The sequence below is a fragment of the Otolemur garnettii genome, unplaced genomic scaffold, assembly GCF_000181295.1.
Source record: "Otolemur garnettii isolate 467f Iridium unplaced genomic scaffold, OtoGar3 scaffold00011, whole genome shotgun sequence".
Classification (NCBI taxonomy): domain Eukaryota; kingdom Metazoa; phylum Chordata; class Mammalia; order Primates; family Galagidae; genus Otolemur; species Otolemur garnettii.
The window spans coordinates 30567036-30584431 of NW_003852406.1; the positions used below are offsets into that span (position 1 = coordinate 30567036).

Genomic DNA, 17396 nt, shown 5'->3' on the forward strand with positions numbered 1-17396 from the left:
CAGATCCCTGGTGTCTAGCAGGGAGAGGAGATACCACAGGGTGCAGAGAGGCTGGGGAGAAGGTGATGGGGTCAGGAAGCAAGGCCAGCGCTGCTGGCAGCAGGTATGGGGCCAGGCTGGGGGGGTGCCAGGCCCTGGAATCCTAGATTCCAGGTTTTAGCCTGGAAGCTGGGAGGCAAGGAGAGGGGTGGGTGTTTTGTATGGTCTCTAAAATCCCCTAGCCAGTGACAGACCCCTGGCTCCCAGAGACGCAGGATACAAAGCCAGGTAGACTGAGTCTAAGGGTTCCTCCTGGAATCAGCCGGACCACCTGTGCTGGCTGGAAATGGATCCCTCTAACATGAGAGTAGGCAAATGACACGGGATGTAGCCCTTATGTCCCGGGTGAGCACAGGCTAGGCTTGCTGTGTACCCTCTCATTTGCGCCTCACAATGTCCCAGGCAGAAAACTCTAATTAGTATCTTTGCTACACACACACAGGGCCCACAGCAGAGTCACTTGGCCCAGGTCACATGAAAGGGAAGTGATGGCCTGGATCTGAAGCCAGGCACAGGCTGCCAGCACCACATCGTGTCCACTCTCTGGGCTGCCCCCAGCACAGGGCTCCTCCTCTCTAGCCACGAGCCCACCTCAAATACTTCACCCCAAATATAAGTTCAGATGTGTGCCAGCTGAGGTCTGGCGATGAGAAGGGAGTGTCCAGAGTGTTCCCACAGCTTGGGGCTCCCAGAGCCTAGACCCAGGGCAGAGCATCAACTGGGGGTGGTGGGGTCAGCCCAGCCCCGGGTTTCCTCCTCCCCTCTAGTGAACTGTGACTCAAGGATGTGGCCCGAGGCTCACCCCTCTGACCCAGACCCAGCCAGTGGGCTTCCCGACACACAGTGAGGTGTCTGATGTGCCCCAGCCCACAACCATCCTTTGCTTAGTGGCTGGACCCAGTGCCTACAGGCCTGTTGCTAGGCAGCTAGAGTGACAACAACCTGTTAGGCCCACGCTGCGTGCATGAGAAGGGAGGGGGCATGAGACAAAGACTCTAATAGGTTCCACAGGACCTATGGCCAGAATCAGGGTCATACTCAGGGCCAGGTACGCTTGGGACACTGGAAACCCAAATTTCACTCTCCACTCAGCTATGGACACCTGCAGCCCCGGGCCACCCTTCATCCTCTCTAGGCATTCAACTACTCATCTATCAGAGGCTGATTCCAAAGTAAAGATATAAATAGCACTGTCTACTTGGGAAAAGTCACACAGGCAGCTAGCAGCCGGCCCTTCCTTCCGCTGGCCGGCGTACTGCCAGGTTTCTCATGCGCTAACACACGCCAGGGTCCCCAAGCCTGTCAGCCTTTCCCCTCTGCCCCTCCTCATGCTGATTATAGTGGAGCCGGGTGGTCCCACAGAGGTCACAGCAGACAATAGGTGATTGGTGGGAAGCCTCACTCTCACCTCAAGGTCACAAAGAGCCCCCCACCTCCTACAGGAAAGACCTGAGTGCCTTCCTCTCTCACTACTCCCGGTTCTGAGTGCGGAGTCACTAGGTAGTGGGGCCACAGGGCCTCACACACAGTTGGGCCTGTCTCTCTCCTTCAGGCACCCTGCTGCCAAGGCCTCTCCTCCACAACCCCTATCCTAGCTGAGGCTCAGGAAATGCTGTGACCTATTCCCTTAAAGTACGTCTCAGCCCAGGAAGGCTCCTGGAGTTCTTCAGGCTAACTTCCTAGGACTGACTCTGGAAATTTCCCTCCAGGCCTCTACTGCCTGCTGAAGATTCTCCACCCTACCCACATTCCTGGCCCCTGGAAGGTCCTGCCTCCACTGTAGTACCTTCTTCTGCAGGTGTCCCCACAGGCCTGTGGAGGGCAGCTCCGGGGCTGCTTCTCCAAGAGGCTTTCACCTGATGCCACATCCCACTCACAAAGGCTATCTGCCACAGCGCTAGTTATCCCGAGCTATCATCTGTCTTTCTCCCCCAGCTGGTGAGGGCCTTGAGGACAGGCACCACATCCATCCACCTTGTCACTGTACCCCACACAGGGCCTGCCATGCACGGGTGTCTGTGGACATAGCAGGACTAAGAGTTTGCATTCAGTCTTGTCTGGGTCTACACAGTCCAATAAATGTTTATTTGCTGGGAGCCAAGGGGTATACAGTCCGGTGAGGTAGGGTCTATGACTGCCTGAGATTCCCCTGAGCCCCAGAAACACCGCCCGACCCCCACATTTGGCACTTTGTATAAATCTCACTCATTCTGTCCCCTGGCCCACTTAGATGGGGCCTGTCCTCTCTTTCTTGCCCCACCCTGTGCTGTGAGACAGACTGGTACCACTCTGCCCACTCGGGCATTCCCTTGCCTTCCATCATCTTCCGGGCCCTGTGATTATGCTGCTCCTTGACTCCCAGGATGCAGAGGGGAAGACACAAAATGACCTGGGGGATAAATTCTCCCTCCCAAGCACAGCTCCACTGATGGGGCACACAACTTTCTTCCTAGTGCCAAGGCTCTGGGAGGCCCCAGTGCTCTGGTTCTTGCCCTGTCCCCCACCCTCACCCCAGGCCCTGTGCCAAGTCCCTCACACATTCCAGCAGCTGAATCAAGACAGAGACTCATCTGTCTGTCTGTCCTGGAGCCAGGGTGCTGGGTGGCACCCTGAGAGGGGGCAGCTGGGAACAACCCCTGGGGCTGTGTGGGGGTGGCTCCGATTCTGACTTTCCAACCATTCTCTCATTCTCCGCCCCTCTCTGGGGAGGAAACACACCCTTCTCCCCACCCTCAGAGGACCTCTTCCCTGGTTCAAGTCCAGCATATATTACTTGGTAACTATGGAGAATAATAATAGATACTATGTATCAAATACTCACCACGTGGTTGGTACTGTGCTAAACATTTCACAAGCTTGCTCATTTAATGCTTGTGGAGGGCATATCATTACCCCAGTCTTTGGAGGCTTAGAAGATAATGCAACTTGCCCGCGAACTTGAGTGCGCCAGAGTCTAGCTCTCAGCCACCAAACTAAACTTCTTTCTCTGCTCCCAATCCCACTCCCCACCCCAGTAACCCCCCTCCCACCAGGGGGCCAGAATCCTTGCTCGCTCTTCTGTCCCTAATGGACCTGGTCTGTCCCTACTTAAACTGCACAGTGAGTGAACTTTATTCTTAGAAAAACATGGCACAATGAGCAAACAGATTTATCTCTGCTCCCTTCCAAACCCCCACTACAGTGAACACGGAGGAATAAAGTAGGCACAAATCCACAAGGGCAAAGGGTAAGGGAGAAGTGATTATAGCAAGTGAGAGATGTCAACAAAGTTCTGGAGGCTGGAAAGCAGGGGAGGGGAGCAGTAGCTGACTTGGTGGAGTGATGACAGCTAAGTGCCTGCAGGGAGAAGCCACCCAGAGCAAACCAGGAAAGGTTCAGGAATTAGAGTCCCAGGAAACCCAGGGTCCTGGGGGCCAGGAGGACTAGAAACAGAAGGCTGGCTGAAAGTCTGTGAGAACCAGCCGGACTCAGGGTCCCTTCCACAACCCTGAGTGGCCAGGCAACTGCCACCTCCCTGCCAAAGGTCACTCTCTGGAAAGCTGAACCAGAAGGATCTGGCCTAGGAACATCAGACACAGATGACAGCCCAAGGCAGAGGGACCTTACAGAGAAAGCAAAAGGTCGGGACACCTGCCCCTACCCGTTTGGATGCCTAAATGCTACGGCCACACCTGCACTGTCCCAGGAAAAGACTAGAGGAGTCCTCCCTGGGGAAACTGACTCACTTAGAAAAATGACCCCAGAGACATTTTAGGATCTCCCCAAAAACAGCCCTATCCCAACCAGTTCCTCAGCAGTGAGGTCCTGCCCACGTCCATAGGCCTCCCACTGGCATCTCCGTCTCCTTCTCACATGACAAATACAGCCAAGACACTTTAAGAAAAACTTTAACATGAAAGAAATTTAATTTCATCTCATTGTATTATTGTGGGGAATAGACCCTCACTCTACTGCCCTGGGCAGAGTGCCATGGCATCAGCCTTGCTCACAGCAACCTCTAAATCTTGGGGTCAAGCGATCCTCCTGTCTCAGCCTCCTGAGTAGCTGGGATTACAGGCATCCACCACAACACCCTACTAATTTTGATTTTTTATTTTTAGTAGAGATGGAGTCTCACTCTTGCTCAGGCTGGTCTGGAACTACTGAGCTCAAAGGATCCTCTTGCCTTGGCCTCCCAGAGTACTAGGATTATAGGCATGAGCTACCACACCTGGCCCTGAATGCTTTTTAAAAAAATAATCCACAGGGCAGCGTCTGTGGCTCAGTGAGTACGGTACCGGCCCCACATACCGAGGGTAGCAGGTTCGAACCTGGCCCCGGCCAAACTGCAACAAAAAATAGCCAGGCATTGTGGTGGACACATGTAGTCCCAGCTACTCGGGAGGCTGAGGCAAGAGAATCACCTAAGTCCAAGAGCTGGAGGTTGCTATGAGCTGTGACGCCATAGCACTCTAATGAGGGTGACAAAGTAAAACTCTGTCTCTTAAAAAATAATAATAATAATCCAAAGGAAACAAAAATATTTCAAGGTGAAGAAAAAAATAAAACCCATTTAAGTAATAACTTCACAAAGATAAAATACTGTACCAGTGAAAGAAGAATAGGATTAAAAAAAGGAGTACAGGTCTGCCATCTCAAATCTGAAAATGTAAGATAGGAAATGCTCCAAAACCAAAACATTCTCAATGTCGACATGACACTCAGAGGAAATGGTCACCAAGGCATTAAAGATTTTGGATTTTCAGATTTGGTATCCTGAATCGATAATGCAAATGTTCCAAAGTCCAAAAAATCCTAAACCTAAAACACCTTTGGGCTTGGCGCCTATAGCTCAAGTGGCTAAGGCGCCAGCCACACATACCAGACTTGGCAGGTTCAAATCCAGCCTGGGCCTGTCAAACAACAACTGGGCACTGTGGCAGGCACCTATAATCCCAGCTACTTGGGAGGCTGAGGCAAGAGAATCACCTAAGCCCAAGAGTTGAAGATTAGTGTGAGCTGTGACACCACAGCACTCGACCCAGGGCAATAGCTTGAGGCTCTGTCTCAAAAAAAATAAAAACACCTTTGGTCCTAAGCATTTTCACATATGGGTGAAGATACTCAACTTGCATTCAGTGAATAAGAAAGTTTAAAAATTTTAAAGTAAAACATAAAAGAAATCAATAGAAGGGTTGTAAGATGAAGATAAAGTAGACATCTTCCAGAAAATAGAAAGATGAAAAAGAGTAAAATAAGGAAGTGAGAAAACAGATGAATATTAAAAGTTCCAGAAAAAGAAAACAGAAGATAGAAAAGTATCAAATAAATAATACAAAGAACATTTCCAAGAACTGAAAGACATGAGTTTCTAGATTAAAAGGGCCCAATTAGCAGCCCCCCAAATTAAAATAGACCAAAGCACATAATTCTGAAATTTAAAATCAGAAGGAAGGAAGGGAGGAAGGGAGGGAGGGAGGGAGGGAGGGAAAAGAGAACAAATGAAAGAGTGAGAGAATCCTAAAGGTTTCTCCATTGTTAAAAGGTAATATTCAAAAGCTTGGGAATCAGAGTGGCATGGGACTCCTCCATAGCAATGATGGAAACTAGGAGACAGTGGAAAAACGCCTTTGACATCTGAGAGAAGTAAATTCTAACCTAGAATTTGATCTCAAATCGAAATATCAATCAGATGTGAGAAAAGAATAAAGACACTTTCAGAGAGACAAACCAATTGCCCCTATGCACTCTTTCTCAAAAAGTAACTTGAGGATGTGCTCCACCCAAACAAACAAAAAATCAAAAAGGTACCCTCCCAAAAATAGTTGTCTCCCTTCTGGACAACTGTGAACTTGATCAGACACCAAGATCTAGCTCAGCTGTCTCTTCCAGGAGGACAATTAGGAACCCAGCCCCACATCTTTATCAGGTACCCCTCTAACATCCCTCTACCCAACACTGCAATGACACTGCATCTTCCCCTTGGACCATGACCTCACATAAAGTGCGGGTGCCCCAGGCTGGGCGAGGGACTTACTCAAGGAACCTGGTGATGTACTCTCGGCTGCAGCGGGACCAGGTGAGGGGAGCAGCGTCGTACAGGAGCTGTGGAGACATGATGAAAGGCCGTTTCCCAACAGGCTCACAGTCATTGCCGCTTCCGTCATGCTGAATGCCAAAACTGTGTGAGAGCACAGGCCCCAGGGGCAGGTGAGCCGGAGGGAGCTGTCAGCCTGCCCCTCCCCCAGAGACCTATGAGGTATACAGTCTTAATTCCCAGAGCCAGCTCTGCTATCAAATGGCTATGGCTTTGAGAAAGTCACATGCCCTCTCCAAGCCTCAGTTTCCTCAATGCAAAATGCAGGTATGACAGCTAGTGTCCTGAGGGGGTCCACTTCCAGGTGCACCCACCTGAGCCAAAAGTGAGAGCCAGGACTCAGAGCAGCCCTCTCTTGCCCAGGGGCTGGCCCAACCCGACCCCTGCAACCTCACTGACTTAAGAGCAGTCCAACAGGGGTCCCCACCTACACACAGCTCCTATCCCAAGGCTGTGCGCTGGAGTGAAGGGAGATGAACTGCTGCATCACGAAAAAGGCCCAAGAAATCATCCTCAGGAAGGACAGGAAGAGAACAGTGGTGCCCGGCACCATGCTGAGCATGTTCAGAAACGCTGTCTCATTCACTTCATGATTATCCCCAGAGAGGCTCCAAGAGGCCAAGGAACTAGCCCGGAGAACACAACCAGGATATGGCAGAATGTGGCAAAGTGAATCCTTCTATTGCCATGAGCAACTTCAGGAACCCACAGGAATGGCCATCACCCAGGGAACCCATACATCTGAATGGATGACCTCAACACCTCTGACCAGGCTCTCTGAGAACCTGCCTTTGTCAGCTTGCTGGACAATGTAAGATGCTGCCATATTCACCAGAAAAACAGGGTGGGCACAGGTGTTTGAGGCAGGAGCCACGCTCAGACGTGAAGGCCCCAGGGAGCAGTATCAGTCAGAGAGAGCTTTGGACATGACTGAATCCAACCCTCTCAATCTATAGGAAGCACTCAAGAGGCCAAGAGAAGGCAGTGAACTGGCCCAAGGTCACATAGCAAGCAGGAGAGGGATGAAATAGGGACCGAGATGGAATAGGGACCAAGAGTGAAACATACAAGTGCTAAGGGCACTGGGGTGAGATAGCCAAGGACCTACAATGACTTCCTGTCCCATCCTAACCCCCCTCACACAGAGCTCACTCTAGGCTAGTCCCAGAGGTGCCCTGGCAGGTCTCTCTCCTGCTTGACAGTGAAGCAGCCTGGCTGTGGGTGGGGAGAGCGCAGGGGCAGTGTGTGGCCAGATCAAGATGGAACTCCTTCCCCAGAGTTTCCTTTCCTGGGATTTTGTGACCCCACGGGCTGGCTGCCCAGTGCCCCCAGGTGGGGAGGGTGAAGCCAGGCTCTTGGCATGGCAGTGAGGGCAGGCATAGTACCTGTGCCCAAGCTCGTGGGCCACAGTGAAGGCCAGCGGCAGGCCTGTGTCCTCGTTGATGTTGCAGCTGCGGTGCGGCTGGCACATGCCTGCCACGTGGGACAGGCCCAGAGTCTCGCAAGGCCGGTTCATGGCTGCACACAGGTCCTTCCTGCACAGGTAGAGAAAAGTGGCCGTTAGTCTACCCTGACCAGCTCCAGGTCTATCGGAGCTGAGGAGACCAGGGAAGGGCCTCCACTGACCCACAGTAAGAAGGATACTTCGTCCTACACTCTGTGATGTCAGGCTGGCACAGTGGCCATCTGGGGAAGTGGGTGCCCTCATTCACACACAGCACACTGGGCTCCATTTGGGCCTGGGAAGAAGCCTTGTGCACAGAACAATGCTGGTCACTGTCCTGATGAGGGTGCCCAGCAGAGGGCCAGTAACTCTGCCTGTGAACAGTGTTGCCAGAGATGGGGAAAAAGGGGTGTGGTTAGGTGGCTGTGACTCTCAGGCAGCATGAGGTGTGCTTCTTACAGACCTGCTCCGTATCCAGACTGCGAGGGTAAATGTTTGACTATACAAGGGATAAAACTGCGCGAAACTGAATGTGAGCACACATGCATGCAGTACACACATGCACGCACGCACACAGAGAACGGGTGAGAGCTGAGCAAGTCTGCAATTGAATCAAAACCAAGTTACTGGCTAGGATACTGGGAGATGTCACTACTGGGAGAAATGGAGCAAGGGCACGTGGGGCCTCTGTGCTATTTCTGACAACTTTGTGAGAATCCACAAATATTTCATTATTTCAAAATAAACAAGAACCCCCCTCCAAAGGATTGTGGAATCCAGCCTCGTAACAAAGCTATGCAAATTCTCTTCACAATGGGTCTCCCCGAGAACAGGCTGTGTCCCCCAACCTGCGCTTCTACCCCAGGGCCAGGGAGCACCACCCCAGGCGTGGCTCTCCTGTCCTTGAGCCTGCCTCTCCCGACTGGGCACCTGGTGAGCAGGATGGCAGTGTCGTGGTGCAGGGGGTGGGTGTCTCCCTTCATGTTGATGCTTTTCTGCCATTTGCAGAAGCTCCGCAGGGTGTTATCAGCATGGTGTGTGATCTTTAGGTCCTCCTGCAGGCAGATAGAGTCGCTCATGCTTCTCCTGGGCTCCGAAAGAGTCAGACCCAATTTTTCTCCCCAGGAAGGCAGTAAACAGAGGCCTAGAGCGGCAGTGCAGGACAGGCAGCAGGCCTGCGGCTGCAGTCCATCCTCCCATCTGACCACCCCTCCCACAGGCACCTCCTAGGAAGGACCTGAGACCTGAGAGAGACCCAGTTGGAGGGGGTGTCAGAAGACACTGTTCAGGTCAAGGAGGCTGCCACTATGCCTTTTCATACAGAGCAGCTCAGGCAATGGCAGGAGGGCTCTGGCAGCTGATGCCCACTGCAGGGGTGGATGGGGCCACAGGCCTCTCACCTCCTCATCCTCCAGCAGGACCAGGCGCACAACAGTGATGTGGATAGGGTTCCCAATGCTTGGGTCATGAAACAGGCCAGCCACCTGTCCAAGAGATGGGGATCAGGCTATAAGAAGGACATAGGGGCTCGGCGCCTATAGCTCAACCGGCTAAGGCGCCAGCCACATACACCTAAGGTGGCGGGTTCGAATCCCCAGCCCGGACCCGCCAAACAACAATGACGGCTGCAACCAAAAAATAGCCGGGTGTTGTGGCGGGCGCCTGTGGTCCCAGCTACTTGGGAGGCGGAGGCAGGAGACTCGCTTGAGCCCAGGAGTTGGAGGTTGCTGTGAGCTGTAATGCCACGGCACTCTACCCAGGGGGACAGCTTGAGGCTCTGTCTCAAAAAAAAAAAAAAAAAAAAAAAAGAAGGACATAGGATATGGACAGCCCACCCAGGGAATGCACACCCATGCTCACACAGGAAGCTCACATGAGGCACACAGGCTGCACACCAACATGGTGCCCATGCAGCGATGTGTGTCCCCACATCTGCACGTGTGGTGCCTCAACCCAGCAAGGGCAAAACCTGGGGCGGGGGGGGGGACAAAGCCTCTGAGGCCCCTCTTAGGACCAAGTAAGGCCTTCCTGAGCACTGGTGTGGAGTATGTTTGCAAGTGCCACACGCACCCAGCTCTGACTGCCCAGTGCTGGCTTCTTGGCCCATCTCAGGGCCCCACTCCTGCTAACTGCCCACACAGGGTTGCCCCGGCAGCCCCTCCTACCCTGGGGATGTCAGGACCAGCACCCTCAAGGTGATCCCTCCCTGAGGCATAAGACCAGGGTGGAACCTGAAAGGAGGTGGGGTGGGGCAGGCACAGGCCACTTGAGGCTCCCCACTGCTGTGCTGTCCCATCCTCCCTGGGGCTGACAGCCATGTGGCCAAGGGGACAGGTGTGCACATCTGGCTACATGGGGGCTCTCTACAGAGTTCCAGGAAAGACAGCTACCCCCAGGGATGGAAGGTATACCAAGGCACAGGGAAATGGGGGGGAGAGGTAGCTTCTCTTTTAAAACTCCCTCAGAACAAAAATGAGGCCAGCCCACAACCAGGGATAGCTGTCAGGTTACCCATGGGCAGAGATGGCAGGACAGATCAGTTAAGAGTTGACTTCCAGAAGTATATAAAGAAAAATTTTATATATATATATAAAACAAATATATATACACATACTGTTTTATATATATACATAAACAAATATATATGTATATATATTTATATATATTTGTTTTTTATATATATAAAATATCTATGTATATATAAAAAATATGTGTGTGTGTTTTTGTATATATATACATATATATATTTGGGATTTTTTTTTTTGAGACAGTCCCATTCTGTCGCCCTGAGTAGAATGCTATGGCATCATAGCTCACAGCATTCTCAAGCTCGTGGGCTCAAGTGATCCTCTTGCCTCAACTTTTCTATTCTTAGTAGAGACAGGGTCTCACTCTTTGTCAGGCTGAGCTCAGGCAATCAACCTGCCTCGGCCTCCTAGAGTGCTAGGATTACAGGTGTGAACCACTGCACCCAGCCTAGAAAACTAATATTTAAATAGGAATAGACAAAACAAACACTGTTAAAAGGCTGAAACACTGGTAATGGGGATGAGCTGCACTTTCAGACGTGAGGTCAGAGATGGTGATGCTAAACAGTGATGCAATGTGCTGGAAGGCTCAGAACCTCTTTATTACTTTCCCCTCCACAGCCAAACAATTTTGCCTCCTAGTTTTACTTGAATCTGTCTCTTCCCTTCATCCCCAACACCACTGCCAAGTCCAAGGCTATATATTACCTCTTGTCTGGTTAGCAGTTACGGTCTTCTCTGAAAGACCCCATATTTTGCGGCCCCTCTAGGCCACCTGCAGCCTATTAGTTCAAGTCATCTGTCTTTGAAATGCAAACCCAAGGATACCATGCCTTTGCTTAAAGCGATAGGTGGTTCCTTCACTGTCCACAGGGGAGGGACAAAAGTCCTCCACCCAGGCAGCAGGCCTCTTTGGTCTGGCTCTTGCTCCCTTCTCTGGCCACCCCTATCCCTCCAGACCTCTTGGCTCCCTGGCTCCAACCTCTCAGACTTTCTTGCATCCTGTGATTCTTCTCAACATGGGGCCTATGTGGGTGCTGTGCTCCTGGACCAGAGCAGTTTTCCACACTTCTTCCCCAAGTTGTCTCCTCCCCTCTCTCCAGCTCTCGGCCTTCCACTGTGTCTTGTGAGGAGCCTTTCTTCTACTCCACACTCCCAACGCACTATGAACTTGTCCTTCCTTGCTCTTCCCCCCATTGTACACTCATAGTCATCAAGGTGACAGTTTTATGTCTGTCTCCGTGGCTGGACCACAAGCTCAGTGAGGACTGAGAAGTCCTATAGCAAAAAGGTCTCTTTTACTTTTTTTAACCCTGTGAAGCCAAACTTATTCAACAAACTTATTCAACATGGCTCCAGCCACGTTCTTGGGTCTTTCAGGCTGAGAATGGGAATGAGAGGACTTCAGGGCCTAGACATCTCGCCTTGCCCCACCCTCCCAGCCCAGGTGCCAGCCCCTGTTATCCTGCAATCATCCCTCCTAAAGCCTGGCCTTAAGTGGTTGCCCTCCCTAGGCAGATGGGGCTAAGCAGAGAGGCTTGAGCTGGACCTTCAAGGCCTGGCACAAGGCTATAATTTTTATTCCAATGGAGCAGGGAGCCAAGAAGGGAATAAAGTCAGGGAGACCTGGCCCAGAGCTGTGCTTGTCAAGAAGGACTTAACAGTGGGGGTGTGATGCCAGCAAGTGGGGGAACAGCCATGGACAGAGCCCTCTCTTCTGTATGAACCTGAGCTTCAGGGGGGGACCTAGGGGGCAAGATACCAGATGACCTCACAGGGTCCTTCCTCCAGGGTTTCAGGAGATGAACTGCTGGTCTGTGGACAAGCAGCACATAAGACTCCCTTAGATGTCATTCTGCCATAGAACACATGCCGTTACCTTGCCCCAACGACCCAGCCCAGAAGAGAGACAGGGTTGGGCAGTGGCCTGCCAACCAGGAAGCCTGCCAAGAATGCAACAAAGACATGTTCTCCCAGAGGGCTGTGGGCAGCAGCTTAGCAGCCTGAGGCCTCCTACCTGCACACCCAGGGCTCTGCTGTCAGCTCCAATCAGGCACAGTACCCCGAGTGGGCTGAGGAGACATGGCCTCCCATACAGCACTGCCCTGCCTTGTATGACCTAAGCAGGTCACCTACCCTCTCAAACCTCTGTTATCTCAACAGTCACATGGGGTCAAGAACAGTTTGCCAACCCCACAAAGTACCATCATCATGTCTAGTTCACCCGTGAGCAAGGTGAGGCTCAGACAAGAAAAGTGACTTGCCCAAGGCCACGGGCCAGTACGTAGTAGAGCTCTACAGATCCTTCTGACTCTAACGTGTGTGGCTGTCTTGGGCAGGGGCTGGTCAGATTGGCATTTCTGTGTCTTCAGCATCTAGCACAGGTACTAACACAAATGAATGAATGAGCCAACTAAACTGTGAGCTCCCTGCAGGCACGGGGACTGGCTGCCTTGGCCTCTCCTTCTGTCTCTGTCTCCCTCTCCCAAATTTGAGCCAGTGTGGTGAACCCTCTGCCCAGGTTCTCTCTTAGACATGCCCAGCCAGCAACCCCCTCCTGGACTCAGGAGCTTCAAGTCTCTCCTTCCTAGCTGGGGCCTGACCTAGGTGTGAGGTTCAACCTAATAGCCTTCCTGCTCTGCACCCAGCCCTGGTAGCCCACCCCCCAACACCAGCCCTTGCGGTCCCTCCCACACCTGTTACCTGCCACCTACAGCAGCCTCACCATGTTCATGATGGTCAGCACATAACTCTCAACTTGTGGCTGCCCATGGTACTCTACCATTTTGGCATCAGCAACCACCAGGGTCTCTACCCACTTCTCCTTGCTGACTGAGCGCTGGTATAGACGCCTTGACCTCTGCTGCTGCCATTGCTGCCGCTGTTCCCAACGCTCCCGTCGAGACTCCAGGTCCAAGGATGCTGTGGGCCCCAGACAGGAGATTTAGCCACCAATGGACTGGCCCTGGGCACACACCCTCTCCTCACCAAGCCCCGTCTGGAGCAACAGGAACTGCCCTGGGACCAGAGGTGAGGAGCATGGATGCTCCAGACCTAGCTGTGTGGCCTTGGCCCAGTCACTTTTTTTCTCTGATCTTGGGATCCACAACGATAAACAGGAATAAGCTGATCTCCCTCATAGGGTGACCTCCGGAGGCAAATGAGATGCTGGGTATAAACATAGTAAAGGACCATGTCTGTGTGAGGAGAGCTTCCAGGTCTGATAGCGCCTGTAGCAGGCCCTATGTCATTCCCTCCCCCACTGGGAGTTAGTGAATCCCAGCACATGCAGACCCCATAGTCCAACCACCAGGCTGGGAGGCTCGCCAAGGTCCAGCCTGGGGCTTGCCCTCTGATCCCCCAAGAAGAGGAAGTACATCTGTGAAGCTGGAGAAACTGAGGCCAACAAGCATGCCTCCCTGGGGATCTGCTCAGCAAACAGAGCCCCTGAGCTGTGGGCAGCCTGAGGCTGGAGTAGTCCCCAAACCCCAGCAACTCTTAGTGGGAAGCTCCTCACCGGGACCACTACTGCCATCTCCAGGGGAGGCGCTGGATATCACGCTCCAGCTCTCAACCACAGAGGTCAATTACTCTGCATGGGAGCAGGGTAGGGAGAAAGAGGGATCCTAGCCAATGGCCCTGCTGGGCCTAGACACAGCAGGAAGAATGTAATAGAGTCAGAGGTGCCACAGGCAAAGGTGGGGAGGAGCAGAGGAGGATGGAACCCTGAGGTGGGGAAGCTGGTGAGGTGGGAGTGAGGGAGGGCAGCCCTGGCATTGCCTGGGGCACACCTGACAGGCAGAGGACATAGCTCGTGGCACATTTAAGGTCACAGGCTATGGTAACGTGTCTGTCTGTTTGTCCATCTGTTTCCCTCTGGTACTGAACATAGAGTTGAACATAGGGATGTTGAAAGGGGCTTCTAGAAAGGGCTCTGGATATCCTAAGCCCATTCCCTGCACTGGAACTGGCAGCAGAGAAGCATACCTTGCACCCCACAGGTGCCTGGAGTGCCAGAATCCCCTCTCTGTGCCGGCCTCTCGGGTGCTTGGCGCTTATACACCACATGGGGCTGGGCGTGGCCAGGCCGTGCAGGAACACCTTCCAGGGGCTCAATGAAGTAGTCCTCGCTGGAGAGCTGGAATACACCTTTCTGGGGAAGAAGCACCGGGGCCACACAGAGAGGGCTGACTCTCAGCTGCTCTGCCCACCCATCCCAAGGCCCGTCCTGCCTCTGAGCCCACACTGTGCCCACCACCGCTGACTGGTCTGAGGCCTTTGCTCACACTGCACCCTCTGCCTGGAATATCCTACCCTTCCATTTCACACAGGCGAAGGCTTCAAAGTAGAGCTCAGAAGCCACTGCCCCCAAATGCTTTTCCACACACCCACCCCATCAGGAGTAAGAAATGGGTCTGCATCCAGATATGACAAAATGGGCTCATCGGTAGAGTCCCAGGCAGCCATTCTAAGTCCAGGCTATTTTGCATCTCCTTTGCATGACAGCCATCTCCAGCCACTGTGCCCCCTCCTAGCTGGCCAGCTTCTGACCTGCCCTCAGTCTCCTTGTGTGATGAATCACTCCAAAGGCAGCTTGGTCCACACCCAGGCCAAAGAGATGCCCATGGCCATCAGGACATCCTGTTCCCTGGGCCTAAGGCCGGCCAGAGAAGGGAAACTGGCAGGGGTGTCTTGGGCATATCCACTGGCATTCAGAGAGTCCAGGAAAGAGAGGGGCTTGGGAAGTATCTTCGGGCAGCCCGCCACCTCCTGAGGAAACTCAGGACACCAACAGGGAAAAAGGTTTACCTTCCTCAGACTTCCCCTCATTGGCACTAATTCTGCCCCTTGGGTCACAATCCAAGGGGCCTGGATTGCTCCCTGCATCTGCTCCAGGATCTAAATGCAGACTCCCCCACTGGCTAACTAACTAGATGACCTTGGGCACATTCTCCTCTGAGTCTATGTAACATGGGAACGATTACATTTATTCTCATCCATAAATGAGAACACTTTGCTGAGAAGATGGGCCTTCAAAGGCCCAGACGTTCCACAGCCTGTGGTTCAGGCTGCCCTGCCATCAGGCCATGCACCACCACAGCCCACGGCTTTTGTCTGAAGGCTTTAAGCCCAGGGCCCTCCACGAGCAGGAATAGTGGGTGGCTGAGTGTGCACACATCCCCCACTCCTCCCACACTCTGGTCCTTCAAAGCTGGGTAGGCAGCAATGGTCACCTCAACAGGCACAGAAAAGGGCCTCACCCTGCCCTGGTGGGAGCTGCTCTAACCCACACATGATCAGGGTGGCAATTAGGGCTGCGGGCAGACCCCAGACAAAGTTGGGAAGCTCTGATGTGGGCAGAGGCACTGGGAGGGGTTTCACACCATCCCCAGCAGGCTAAAGAGAAAGGGGTGCCTGTCCTGGAGAGGTGCAGCCTAAAGGGGTCTGTGAAGGAATGGTCCTGACACCCTAAAGGAAGGGGCTCAACTATCTCCAAGTTACTTAGTCCAAACAGCAGTTCTGAGTGGGATCTCTGGACCTGCAGCTTTAGTGTTACCTGGAAATTTTTCAGAAATCCAAGTGTTTGGGCACTAACCCAGGAATACCCTGTCAAAAGCTGCAATCTACCAAAGCCTACGGGATCACTCCCATTTTATAGGAGATAATACCCAGATGGGCAGAGGACAAGCACACAGGCAAGGCTAGTGGCCACCATCCTGCCACCCCCCACCCCTGCCTGCGCACCCTCCAGGCGCACTCACCAGGCCATCACAGGCACTGATGGCCGCCAGGCCGCCCTCGAGCTCCGGATCCTGCACTTCCCCGAGCAGGTGGCAGGCAGAGGTGCGGGCCCGGATGTGCGCTCGGCCCAGGCCTCCGCGCCGCCGCGTCTCGCTCACAAAGCCGGGCGCCAGCAGGTGAGAGTTGGCGGTCAGGTTGAAGCGCAGCTCGCGCCCGCGGTACTGCAACTCATAGAAGGTGGGAACGTCGTAGCGCGTGGACACGTCTCGCTTTCGCAGCGTGCGGGGCCACAGCTCGTAGGACAAGAAGGAGCCTCCCGCGTCCACGCGCACTGGGTGCACGATATCCAAAGCCGCCCGGCCCTGGGTCGAGTGCCCTGTAAGGAGACAAGCACAACAGCTCCTAGGTCCAGGGCAAGGCCTTGTGGGTCCCCGAGACCAGAGGGGTCACAGCCAAGTGCAGCAGCTTGAATCAGTCAGAGCACCTGCATTCAGATCTTCATGGTGCTACCTGCTAGCTCAGCTAGTTTAATCTTTCCGTGCCTCAGTTTCTCCATCTGGATGATTGCAGTAACTTTTTCTTTTCTTTTTCTTTTTTTGGAGACATAGGAGTTGCAATCTGTTGTCCAAGCTAGAGTGACATGGTGACAGCCTAGCTTACAGCAACCTCAAACTCCTGGACTCAAGCCATCCTCCTGCCTCAGCCTCCCAAGTAGCTGGGACTACAGGCACCTACCATGACCCTGGCTAATTTTTCTAGTTTTAGTAGGGATGGGTCTCCATCTTTCTCAGTCTGGTTCCCAACAGCTGAGTTCAAGTGATCCTCCTGCCTTGGCCTCCCAGAGTGCTAGGATTACAAGTGTATGCCACTGTGGCCAGCCTACATTTTCTATTTCTGTTTTCTTTCCTTCCTCCCAATGTTAACTCAAGGATCTTTAATCTTAAATCTGTTGAAGACTTAAGTGCCAGAAGTGGTGTCTGGAATGTAGGCATTTCTCAGCCTTTGCTGAGTGAACCTGTAGAATGGGCATAATCTGAGAATTCTGCACAATTGAGGTTGTGGGGAGGATTAAAGGAACTAGCACTAGCTGCTCCACATACAGCAGGGCCTCCTGCTGACTGAACATGTTTGCAATTGTCAGGGTTATCATTAGCCTGGTGCACTTAACCGTGTGTCCTAAGGTGCCTGCAGTTCTGTGTTTCCAGGCTTCCTGGGATGGAGAGATGGAGAAAGACCACCCAGGTGGGGCTCCCTGGCCCCTACTACCATCACTTCAGTGGAGTAGCTCTGGCTAAGAAACCAGACCATTCCTCCAAGCTGTCCTCTGCCAAGCCACATGATGAGTGCCTTACACACACCAGTGGTGTGCCCCCGCTGAGGACATCTCCCTCTTACCACAACTGCCCCCAGAGGTCCAGGACTCAAAGATCCTTTTCCAAAAGTCATGAGGCGGTGTTGGCTGGGTGACTGTCTGGCTCTGAGCAAGTCTTCCCCATCACTGGTTATCAGGGAGCCCAAGTACAAGGATTTTCCAGACTTCATGGATAAGAATTTCTTTTTTTTTTTT

General features: G+C 52.9%; 1 protein-coding gene across 1 annotated transcript in view; it reads right to left on the minus strand.

Moving 5' to 3' along the window:
• The window catches only part of ADAMTS7 (ADAM metallopeptidase with thrombospondin type 1 motif 7), a 43902-nt gene that overhangs the window by 17586 nt on the left and 8920 nt on the right, over positions 1–17396 (minus strand). Inside the window, exons 2-8 of the mRNA XM_003784567.3 lie at positions 15850–16205; positions 14075–14240; positions 12813–13009; positions 8960–9043; positions 8490–8614; positions 7501–7650; positions 6056–6199 (exon numbers count right to left, since the gene is read on the minus strand). Of these exons, the coding sequence (XP_003784615.1) occupies positions 6056–6199; positions 7501–7650; positions 8490–8614; positions 8960–9043; positions 12813–13009; positions 14075–14240; positions 15850–16205 (1222 nt within the window). The remainder of the gene's footprint in view (positions 1–6055; positions 6200–7500; positions 7651–8489; positions 8615–8959; positions 9044–12812; positions 13010–14074; positions 14241–15849; positions 16206–17396) is intronic.